The 12,011-nt window shown below is 40.7% G+C and overlaps 1 protein-coding gene across 1 annotated transcript; it reads right to left on the bottom strand.

The window, feature by feature from the left end:
* Positions 1–703: 703 nt before the first annotated feature.
* Positions 704–11,497, bottom strand: LOC103476442 (monocarboxylate transporter 12-B). The gene is made up of 9 exons (XM_008428804.3): positions 10,925–11,497; positions 8,723–9,018; positions 7,498–7,601; positions 7,067–7,210; positions 4,592–4,687; positions 4,238–4,394; positions 2,390–3,127; positions 2,062–2,321; positions 704–1,139 (listed from the first exon to the last, which is right to left on the bottom strand). The coding sequence occupies exons 2-9, from the start codon at positions 8,857–8,859 to the stop codon at positions 910–912; spliced, it is 1,866 nt and encodes a 621-aa protein (XP_008427026.2). The 5' UTR covers positions 8,860–9,018; positions 10,925–11,497; the 3' UTR covers positions 704–909.
* Between the last annotated feature and the right edge of the window lie 514 nt (positions 11,498–12,011).

The following is a 12,011-nucleotide window of genomic DNA, read 5'->3' as shown; positions in this document are numbered from 1 at the left end:
TTAGAAAACTTTTAAATCACTGAACTAATGAAATAAAATGTTTTTCTAGTGCGGTTTTTCTAGGCTCTTGCATTTTATTGTAGTATTCTTTTTAAAGTGACTAAATTTTAAAGTTTCCTTTAAGCATACTTTTTTTTTTATCTTAAAACAAGTTTTAAAATAAACTTTCCTCTACGGAGAAGGTGTGATTTTTGCTTTCTGTCTGTGTTGATGCCACAGAATGGTCATGCAACATAACGGGATGCTGAATAAACTTTATATTTCAAAGACTAAAAGAAGAAATAATTGGTTATTGTGGGTATTTTTTATTTATTTATTGGCAGATATTGGGACAAACTTTTGAGAAGAGGACAAATAACTAAATTCTTTAAAATGATCTAAAAGGTAAGATCAAGAAAAGATCCTAAATCAGTGATGTTTCCAGAGTGATGCAAATGGCGCTAGTTTACTCCGGTACAGTTTACACATGTTTATACATTTTTGTGGTAGATTTGGAGTTCTGCTACTGAGTTTCCATTTTCATATGATGGGCAGCAGAACCGTGCTCTGTGAGATAATTGCGTTAAACTTCAAAACTTTCTTCCCTGACCTGTCTGCTGTGTTCTTTAGTCTTCATGATGATGTTTGTTCTTAAATGTTCCCGATCAAACTCGTGAAGAAACGACTTAACTGCACTGACAAACACACATCATTTCCGTAGAGAGTTGGTTGAAACGAGGTTTTTATTAGAAGGGTCAGAGTAACTAATACAACTACATGTCACAGATTCCAAATTTTATAGAAAACCATTAAAAACCATGATTCCATCTCCTTCCGCGTCTCGGCAGTGTTTGGTTTAACTCATAAAATCTCAACAACGTAACAGTTGTGGTCGTAATGTGACAAAATGGGGAAAAAGCTCAAGGGGTGTTAATGCTTCCGCAAAGGCACCGTGTGCATTTCGTTTTGCGAGAAAACAGGCACAATCTTCGACCGATTTGTTTCCCTTGAGTGTTTTCCTTGACCTAGAGTTCTTTTGCACAGCGCCATCAAACGCGTAGCTAAAGACGCAGCCACAAGGACCAGAGAGCTGAGGAAGAAGGAAGCACCGCTGATGAAGAAGGTTAATGCGTAGTTCCCAGTCTGATCTACAAACCAACCTGGGGAAGAAGGAAGAAAAAGAGCCACATAATGATTGACATATTCTTACTAACACTCACCAAGGGGAAATGAACAAAACTAAGATTAGCTGATGTGTCAACAGACACGAATGCAAACTTGTTTAATCTGCAAATATATATGTAAAAAAATTATGTTTCTAATATTATACAAAGAGATACATCTACAATGATTAGGCTCTGGGGGTTTAGAAATTTATTCACTTTTATGAAAAAGAGATATACCAAGCAAACTTACTTATTTAAAGGGGCAGTATTATGTATTTTTCAGGCACATAGTGCCATTTTGTACTGCAACCAATTAACTCTGTTACCTTCAAGTTGTTATAAAAAATGCCATGTATTTTTATATATGTTCATATATATCAAATATGACTTAAAAGAAATTTGGCTTCATATTTTAACACCTTGAAATTGGTTCTTCGTCTCTTTAAGAAACTCCTGCTCTTCTTAAAACTCCACCGTCAGGAAGTCCTCACAACCAAGCTCTTCTTGAACCCTTTTAACAAAGTTTTCACCAGCATTGAACTGAGACCTAGCTCACATAATGAACTCGGCAGACGTGCAGTTCCATCAGGTGTTTGCTAATTGCTGCTGGCTAGTCTGAAGGAACTAAATGGGGGGGAGGGATGTTCGCTCTGTGAGGCAGAAGCTCAGAAGTTTGGAAACTGCAGTTCAGAGGAGGAGCTTCGTCTCGGAGGCGGTGCTAGGACCACCCAGGAGTTTTGCACAGCTGAATGGTTGCATGCATGAAGGAGTCAAAGCAACACTTCAGGTATGTTTTCAATGAGGGAATAGACGGAGTAACGCTCTAAAATGTCAACTTTACATAAAACCCTAACCCTTTAAGAAATTCAGAATTAAAAAAACATATGCGATACAACAATTATTGAGTAACTCTTACCTCCTATAGGTGGGCTGACCAGATACGGGATGGCATGCAGGAAGTACACCACACCCAAGGCCGAGGCAAGATGGGTGGAGCCCACAGTGTCAGAAGTCACGACTGGTATCAGCGCCACATACGCCCCGTCAAAGTATCCGTAGAAAACGGAAAACGGTACCAGGAGTGGGAAAGAACGAAGCAAGGGCAGGAACACGCAACAAAGACCCTCCATGCTTATGGCCACTATGTAGCTGAGCAGGCGATGCCTCTTCAGACACCTGGAGGGGAGGAAGACGGTTACGACAGAGCTTTGATTTAACGATTAAAGCCTCCATTTGTCACTCACGTCCTGTCTGTGATCCATCCAAATGTGATGTTGCCCACAATTCCACTGACACCAAATATTGACATGAGGAAGGCGGCGTGCTGGTGCTCCACCCCGACACTCAGAGCATAAGGGACGAGGTAAACCACTGGAACGCTGCAGCCAAACGCCAGAAACACAAAGGACACAGACAGGACCAAGAATCTGGGGATCCACAGGAAGCCAAACTCTTCCTTTGCTTTAAAAAAGAAAGACTGGGATCTGGACAACGGCTGTGAGGAGACCAACGGTTCAGTAGGAGTTGCTCCGTTGAAGTCGTCTGTCGATTTCACTTCACTAGATATGGAGTTGTCTCTTTTTTCATTAGCTTTCATCCAGGTGTTGCTTGACTTTGTCTTTTCATCTTTCCTGCTGCTGTCCGGAGTCGTTGGACCTGATAAGCCCGTCTCCTCCAGCATCGTGTCCAGCTCGTTGCTTAACAGGAGGCACTGTGCCATTTTCTTATCCATCACGCTGGCAGCAGTCGGCTTTGGGCTTGGTAACAGTGTGAAACTTTGCTGAGGCTTGTCTTTCTCAAGTCCGATGTTCTTGTAGGATTCATTGACGATGACGAGGCCCGGTTTGTCCTCCACATCTGGGGTTTGTTGCTGCTTCGGGTCCTCTCGGCTCCAGTCAGGGGTCGCTTGTTCAGTGAGTTCAGTTTGCAGCACAGCAGTCATGCAGGCTCTCTCCACGTTTGTCACGTTGTTCTCCCATATCCTTCAGATAGAACAAAACAAACCAAGAAATAAAATGATTGGATACAACACCCTGCAGGAATATTTACTTGATTTTATTAAAGTCTGGACTTGGACCCACAGCGCAAAATTTTTTAATTCTGTTCATCTGACCAAGCATCTTCTTCCACCTGTTTACCACATCGCCTGTGGCTAGCTGCTCCTAGGACTTCATATGTATTTCTGGACAAACAGTTTTGATAAGGCTGATTTTAGGGCTACAACATTTTGTGGGCAGAACTTCAAGCAGCAGCATCTGAAGTCCTCAAGCGGAGGACTTCAGATGCTGTAGGTCTGCAGGTAATTTACATAAAAATCTGACAACTTCTGCACTTCAGTGAGTGGCTCTTTGAGAAACCACCAAATTAAGGAAATATCCAAAGATTCACCAGACACAAAATTATGTGTCTTCTTTAGTCCTACAACCTGAATTATGAGGGGAATTTTGTGAGATGAGCTAGAGAAGGGAGGATACAGCTGTGGCAGGGGTGCTTCTGTAAAAACGAGAAATTCTTCACCCTGGATTTTAGTTTTGCCACTGAATTACTGCAAGCAAATAAAGGTTGACTTTCTCTTAATGTTTCATTGGGAGAGTTTTCTAAAACAGTAAAAGATTGATTCATTGTAAGGCTTGTGACACTCTCTAACCAGGGGTGACATCCTTCTTTGAACCTGATTAATTTACTACAAACTGCAATAGTGAGCAACTAGCTCCACCTGTTGACCAAAACAGGTGCAGCTAAAACATCAAATAGGAAGTTTTTTGCCTTCAGCGTAGATATTATGTTGACTGGGTTTCTTCCAAGTGTATTTTAAATGTATTTTCATAATCAGGATCAAGTTTATCTTTGTGCACAGAAAAAGAAAGAAAACATTATTTTGGTAAACAGAGGGCTGCTTGAACAGTCTTGTGTCCAGCATGTGTGGGATCTGGACAAGTTCTGCAGCACTAAAAACTTCTCTGTGGACCCCGTTGTTTGTTGCCGTCTGGTTGTATCTTGTTTTTTGTTTTTGTTTGGCCGAATCGAACCGTACGGTGAAGAATAACCAAATGACAGAGTAAATAACAGCAGTGATGTTGCGCAGGGCTGACCTTTCAGCTGGGTTCTGCTCCAGCGGCCTCATCAGAGCGCCACAGACGCATAGGTTGGAAACAAATCCTCCCAGGACGAGCAGAGCTCCTCTCCATGAATAATGCTCGATAAGCAGCTGAACTGCAGGGGCCAGGAGAAAGGTGCCGATGCCGCTGCCTGAACGCGAGACAGAGACATGGACAGAAAGTCATTAGGATTGATTTGAATGTGGACTGGAGAGAAATTAAAAGGAAGAATTATTTCAGGAGATCTCCAAAAAAAATAAAAACAAAACGGTGGAGAAAAGACACAAAATACAAATAAAAGCAACTAAAAGAGGGAGAGTTGGTCAGTGAGGTGAAGGCGGTCAGTACCAGATAGAGCAATTCCATAAGCTAGCGCTTTCCTCTCATTGAAGTACTTTCCAACCATCGCAATAGCCGTTGTGTAGCTCAGGGCATAGCCAAGACCTGTGGAGGATGAAAAAAGAGTTTGTAAAAATGTCCTAAAACCTACTATATTTTGCATGAGTGAACTAATGGAGCCTTATGGAGGGGAAATCTCAGAGTTAATGTAAAGATGTACATTCACAAGAGCACAGTTTACAGCAGGGGTGTCAAACTCAATTTCACCGAGGGCCACTTCAGCATATTGGCCTCCCTCAACGGGCCACATTGACGGTACAAATCAGGAGTGCCCAGGTCCAGTTCTCCAGACTGCAACTTTTACATGCATCCCTGCTAAAACACACCCCAGACAAAAGGTTGACTTCCCTCATCAGCAGCAACTCAGTTCTGTAGAGGCTTATAATGAGTCAATGATCCAGGTGTGATGGAGAAATAACGCATATAAAGTTGCAGATGGTAGCTCTGGAAAACTAGACTTGGGCAGCCCTAGCATAAATGTATGAAAATACAATGTTAAAAATAGATTAAACACCTTATATTGTTAAATAACGCTTTGGAGCGTCTGGTTAGGAAGCGCATTCAAAACCTTTGGTTGAAATGGCGCGTTAAATTCAAGTCTCCATTACAGACTAGATAAAACTAAAGAGAATGCAACGTTGTGTTAATCCATTTGAGGAGCCGGTAATTTATCTTGAGGAAATAAATGACGACGCAGAAGTTAGTTAGACGTAACATGCGCAGTCCGCTGGCTCAACCACTGCGGACGCAGCTGCGAAGAATTAAAAACCACTGGAAGTAACTCATCCAGAAGATTTAACAAATGGAGCCTTCTCGGTGCACATTACCCAGGAGAGCGGCGTTCTGGAGGAGCTGCAGACGTAACATCTGTCTGTTTCGGAGAAGCGAAAACACGCAAAACAACAACAAAAAATCCTGGTAGAAGCGCAAACCGGACCGCGCACAGGGCAAAACACTCAGAGTTCAGTTGATCTGTTTGGATCAGACAGATCCAACTGACTGATGAATTAGCGCAGATTTTTCTGCAGAGGAGGAAATGCGTTCAGACCCCCGCGGGTGAAGTGATGCTAAGTGAAGTCGCTTAATTTATTTTATTAAAAGTTACTGAGGCCTCAGTCAGAAGTTTTTGTCACTACGGAGAGAAATGTGGGATCTGGATTCACGGTGAATATCAACTAAACCGCATAAAATGCGACTTAATAGCCGATGTTAATATGGTTGTAATTTCACGGATAAAAATAGTACATGAACGATTTTTTTTATGTTGTCGGTCAAGATAACGGATAACAAAAAAAAGTTCTAGCTGCCGCCCTGACACCAACTCACACACATCTTCATTTACAGTCTTGTAAATCGATGTTTCTTTTCTTGGACATTTTGATGTTTTTCGACGTCTCAGTTTTATTCGCTGGGAAAATCAATAAGCAGCTTGAGGTGACTCTGCTGCTCTCTAGTGGCGAGAAGCCGTAATGTTGGCTGGTAACAATCGGAATGCATTATGGGAGATGTAGTTTGTAGTCAATTCGTGCTGAAAACCTATTTTAAGTCAATCATGATCCTATAAAACGCTGGGGGGCCACATAAAATGACATGGTGGCCCGCGGGCCTTGAGTTTGACACATGTGGTTTACAGGGAGTAACGCTAACAACGCTAATCACGCTAATAGCTAATATAAGATGCCATCATGATTGCTCTAACATAGTTACTATCAGATGCTATAAGTTTAATCTTTTCTTTGTGTTTGAGGTAAGTTTGTTCACAGATAGATCTCAGCAAATAAAAAAGCTGAAAGAGAGCGAGAGAGCAAGATTTTCACTTGAATGATGAATGGAGTGCAGGAAGTTTCTCTGCTCTCCCCATTTGAGCTTTCAGCCTCTCACTGTTATGAAACACGCACAATTTAGAAATGCTGGTAGTCTTTTGGAAAACTCAGAGTTAAGGTTAGGGTCTACATTTACAAAGGAATTTGCACAAACACAGCTACACTTAATAACGCTGCACATGCTAATCACTGTAACTGGTAATAAAAGAGTCCAGACAGGTCAAAAAGTTGAACTTTTGTTCTTTTCTGCATCAACAATTCTCACAGCAGTTTCTTGCATAATAGATGACCACTCACAGCAGTAAGGTTAGAAAAAATACTTTTAATGCTGCTCGTATTTTGCTGCATAAAGAGAAATTAGAATAAAATGGCAGCTTTACGAAAGCTAGGGATTGAAAACTGGCCATAAAATTCTGATTGGTGCAGCTGTAGGTTAAATTAAATCAGATTGTTATTTTTCCTCTAACAGTGTTAAATGCTTGTTTTAAGACATATCAGGTAATAATTTACCCAAAATGATTGCCTAATTTAGTCTGCGGTGACAGATATTAATTATTATTATTATAATGGTGTTTCCGTGTCATAAATGATTGGTTGGTACCTGTGAGGATTCCCAACGAAGCATAGAGGAATTCCAGACTGGAGGCGAAGGAGCTGAGGACCAGGCCGGCAGAGGACAGAAGGCCTCCAAGGAGCACTGTTACTCTGCAGGACAACCGGTTCCCAAGGAAACTACCAAGAGGAGCTGAGAAAAACAGTTTACTTGCATTTTACATAGATTAGTTTTTGTTTTTTGTTTGATTTATCACACACATGGTGGCTTACAAAAGGATCATGGAAACCTTTGAATAACTGTTTGACTTTGCTGCATTGCAACTGTGAACTTCCATGTACTGTATGTGCATTTACTTTAATCTACTTTCATTTTATTTGACAGACCAATTTACAAAATGGAGAAAAAAAAGAGTTAGAGAGGTATTAACTATATGAGGCAAATATGCAGGCATTTTTAAAAAAAGATGCATGTCTTACCACACAGCATGGTGGTGCAGTCAATCATACTGTGGATCCAAGCAGTGGTGGAGTAATCTCTCTCAAAGTACATCTGGAACTCCACGAAGAACATGGAAATGCATCTGTATGGACGGACCAGAGCAGAAAGTCCTGTCGGTTTTACCATCAACTGTGATGGACTTGGCTTAGTCATTTAACACTTTCCTGTATATTATTCCACTAGTGTTTAGCTTCAGAGAACATGTAGTACGTTTTTTTAAGAAATAATTTGTACAAATGCTAGAGACAGTGAAGACATGATTAGCTGGTGACTGGACAAAAGGTTAGGGACATTCAGCTGTCAAGTCAAAATGCATGTAAAGTTTAAAATTCTCCCATTGAGAGTTTTGAAAAAGTCTACAGTGATGATCTATGACTATTTGAAGATGTTCAATGCATTCTGAAAGTCTATAAAAAAAAAGTCAGATATCCCTAACTTTTGTTGAGTATATGAGCCAATGCCCTTTCTGGTAAAGAGTCTGTTCAAATTTGCTTTCTACATGCTACGTGCTTGCATTTTCTCGGGGTACTCTGGCTTCCTCCCTCAGTCCAATCTTTAGTTTTCCGTGCGGATGTTTGGTAATCCGGCGAGTACCAAGCTTCCTGCCCTTTTTTTGGATGGACGGATTCTCCGGCACAAGTTCATTGGTCTGACTCTTACCCTGTAATCTGCAAGCTCTGCACTCACTGAACTGATTTCTATTGATGTTTCTCTCGGTTGTATAATGGTCTCATTGCCGAGGGCTTTTGTTGAGTGAGTCCCAGACAGTGTTTCACAAAGTTACAAAGACTCAGGTCTAAAGAGTGAGGTCCATGTGTTTTACGTAGACTTGGCTAAACACACACATAATTTTTGTTTTCTTTTTGAGCAAGTTGCTAGGATGAAACTGACTAATTTAACCATTTTAAAGCAGATTTGGTGTTGCTGAGAGTAGTAAAAAGAACTAACCTTTTAAATATATGTATTTATTTAAAATAGCAAATATGCTTACTCAAGTGCTTAGCAAAATTTGATACTCGGTTTGAGAACATTTAAAATCGTTCCAAGTTATGAGACGTGCTGTGCAGAGGCACCTTGAAGGAGTCGTGCTTTTGGCTTCATTTTTTATTTTATTTTTTTCTACAGCAATAAAATAATGAGTCAAAAGATGCTAAGCGGTTTTGTATGCGGTGAGAAAACGGGATGGGACATTCCTTCCGTTACCTCGTCACTGCCCGAATGCAGATGGTGGCGAGGAAACAGCTAGCGACGACCATCCAGCCCCAGCCGCCTTCTGGCAGATTTGTGACCCTGGAGGCCCTCCTGCCTCCTCCGAGCCTCTCCTCCCTCACGGCCGCCATCACTCCAGACGATTCACGGCTGCCGTTCTGCAGCCTACGAATGTGAGGCGCCTTTTACCGGCTGGATTTGTTGTGTTGACACTGAAGTGGCTCGATCAAAGATCTTCATGTCTTCTCTCCCTCTCTTCAAACTCTTCTGACCATTTCGACTTCCCGGGCCTCTTAACGAAAAAAGGAGCAGGAGAGAAACAACAGAGACTGAAGAACACTTGTGAGGACAGCAGACAGGCTAACCCGCGGTGAAAAAGCAAAAGCAGCAGCAGGTCAGGTAGAAGGATCCATAAAGGAGGTAGTGAAACCAACTGGCTTATGGCTGCTGGGAGGTGATCAGTGACATGAAAACCAAACGTGTTTTTATTCCACAATCCAAGGAGGACGCCAAAGGAATATATTCACCAAATCAAAAGATAAAGATGAAAACTGAAATAAGAAACTAAGCCAATAAGTTTTTAAGAGCCAAAAGTCTTAAAAACAGAGTGAACCATAGATGGCAGCATTGCAAATGACAAAACAACTAAATATTATCGAACAGAATAGAAAACACAAAGACCCGCAGATCATGACGCTCTGCGTTAAACTTGTCCAAGTGTGTCTCTGACTGTCCTGTGTTACTTGATCTTCATAATGCTGTTTACTAATCTTCTTTACCCCAGTTATGTTTGCACTATAAGCACAGTGCATACATGTGCACCTCCTTAACTAGTTGGATCACGTCTGTAGAAAGGTACACTTATCTCCCCGACTCGTTAATCAGACCTTGTTCCTTCTGTGACATTTCCTCCATACTCCTGGTTACAATGTGACGTTTTTTAAAGTTTGGTGATCATAAATACTTCTGCGAAACACCACGCAACACTTAGATGATGGATGGATGTTCATTACCACCCTAAAAACAAGTAGAAAGTTACTTTTTTTCTCACAACATGTTATTTTAATATTCTAAAAAACAAAACTCAGTTTCCATGAACGAAATATCCAGAGAAACAGAAAAAATGTCTCACTGCTAATTCAGATTTCTCTAAAGACACTTTTCCTCAGTGTGAGAGTAAGTTACAATAACTCCATCACCAGTCTTCTTCTTCTTCTTCTCATTATTATTATTATTATTATTATTATTATTATTATTAATGTTATTATTATTCTACTTATTTCAGGTCTTTAGCATCCTTAGTCCAACATGGAACAATATATTTAGTACTTTCAAGAAAACTAGACACAGTAAATCTGATCGTTCATCATCAAAAATCAAGGACAAATATCTTTGTCATCTCTAAATGAAGAGTTTTGGGGTTTTTTTGTATTACCTTTCTTGTCAGAACCTCGTTGTACTACAAAGCACACACAGGTATTTCCTGCGACTTCAAGGGCCGAACAGAACGTTGTTAACATTTCAGCAAGCAAACGTACACGAGAACATCTGAGCAGATGTACTGAAATGTTTATTTCTGTCCAAAGGTTTCTTCTGCTTTGTCATTTATTTCCAGAAAGCTTATCTCAGTGAGGAGACGGGGCTGTGAGGTCAGTTTGGGTGGGCTGACTGCATGTGTCCATTAACGTGATGAGTTTTCTCTTTCAACAAAGTACACTGGCACCGAGCCATTCCTTTATCGTGCTCAACTGTACTCTACCTCAGGCCATCGCCAGAAAAGCAGCATGTGGCACTAGAGAAAAAAAAATGTGTTGTATTTTGAAGACTGAAAATAATTTTAGTTAAATGTGGAATTATGTTGTCCTTTAAAATTAGCTCATATTTGCATATTTGTTTTTTTTGTGTGAGGGGGGCTGTCAGGTAAATTCTTTACCTGCCAAAACAAAAAAAAAACCCCAAAGAAATGTTTTGTTATAAGTTTTTTTGTGTGTTTTTTTTACTGCAAGAACTGATCAAAGCTGGTGTATTAAATGAAGCGTATCCTTTAAAAAACTAAAACTTTTTTTTTTTTTGCAAACTGTTAGATATAAATGTACACAAAAAACACTGAGCGTATGGAAATAAGCAGAGGGCCAGTGAATCACAACACACTATTACCGACATGACATGACCTGAAGGCGAGAGCCTGGTACTCACATCAGCCATCCTCTGCAGCTCATGATCTTCAGATGAAGGTGTTCCTGCTCTGGTGTGTCCTGCTAACACCCTGAAGGTGTTCAGCAAGACAAACAAGCCTGCAGACTGAAGATATTAGGGGATGACAGAGGAGGAGGAGGAGGAGCAAGAGGAGGATTTCTTCATACTGGTTTTTCTTGTTTTGTCCTTTTTTTTGTTATTGTTTTATTGTTTGTGTTTTGTTCATTTCTGCACTTTAGAACACTGCTGCAATGAAGCCGAGCAATGAAAGTTGGCAAAGTGCTACACATTCAACTGAACCCTTTTGCTACATTTGAAAAGTAGTTGGAAAGTTTCTCGCCGCCACAGACGAGAAAAAGGGAAAGAGGCGCGTTGAACAATTTGAGTGGCAGATCCTAGAGGCACATCAGTTCCTGTTCACACCTGAAAACCAGAACAGGGTGTTCCCAGACGTCATGCAACAACGCCTCATCAGAAACGAGAAAGAGACTCGGCTCAAACTCCAGGCGTTCAACAGTTTCATCACAGTGGATATTTGAAAAGAAGATGAGAAGATGAGACTTTCTTCATCCCCTAAGGCTGTGATAGCACACAATAAAAGCTATGAATGAATAAAGTAATAGGAATAAACATACAATAATAATAATACTTAACAATGAGCAGCGGTGGTCTTAGCGATAAGCACACACATATCGTCCAGTAATAGATTACTAAATATATGTTCACCATTTGAGTCGCACGGCTCTAGAGATGATAAAGTCTGAAAGGAAAGACTAAAAGGAAACAGCAAAAATCTTTTAAGCTCTGCATAAAAGGACAACTTAAGATCTTTGACTTGAAAATATGACATAAAAAAAAAGAATCAAATGTTAAAACGCAGGTGAAAATTTTTATCCAAATACAATTTCGAACTTCCAGCGTCCATCGCTTTCGAGTGATCGGGTGAAGAGTTCGGTGAACTCTTTGATCGGGAGCTGCAGTAAAAAAAACGTTTTCATTCCAGATTTTGATTTCTGTGGAGAAAACGAAAGGCTGCCTCAGCTTGTTTATTTTACCTGGGGGGATCTACTTTAGGGGAGGGGGGGGG

Source organism: Poecilia reticulata, chromosome 15 (genome assembly GCF_904066995.2).
Source record: "Poecilia reticulata chromosome 15, P_reticulata-male-v2, whole genome shotgun sequence".
Taxonomy (NCBI): domain Eukaryota; kingdom Metazoa; phylum Chordata; class Actinopteri; order Cyprinodontiformes; family Poeciliidae; genus Poecilia; species Poecilia reticulata.
This window is presented reverse-complemented; position numbering and strand designations above follow the sequence as displayed.

Excerpts from the sequence above, each read along its gene's own strand:
- LOC103476442 (XM_008428804.3), bottom strand. The coding sequence starts at position 8,859 with ATGGCGGCCGTGAGGGAGGAGAGGCTCGGAGGAGGCAGGAGGGCCTCC. Across the intron at positions 4,395-4,591 it reads TTATGGAATTGCTCTATCTG|GCAGCGGCATCGGCACCTTT; the intron begins GTACTGACCGCC and ends TCTCGCGTTCAG. Across the intron at positions 3,128-4,237 it reads GAGCAGAACCCAGCTGAAAG|GATATGGGAGAACAACGTGA; the intron begins GTCAGCCCTGCG and ends TTCTATCTGAAG.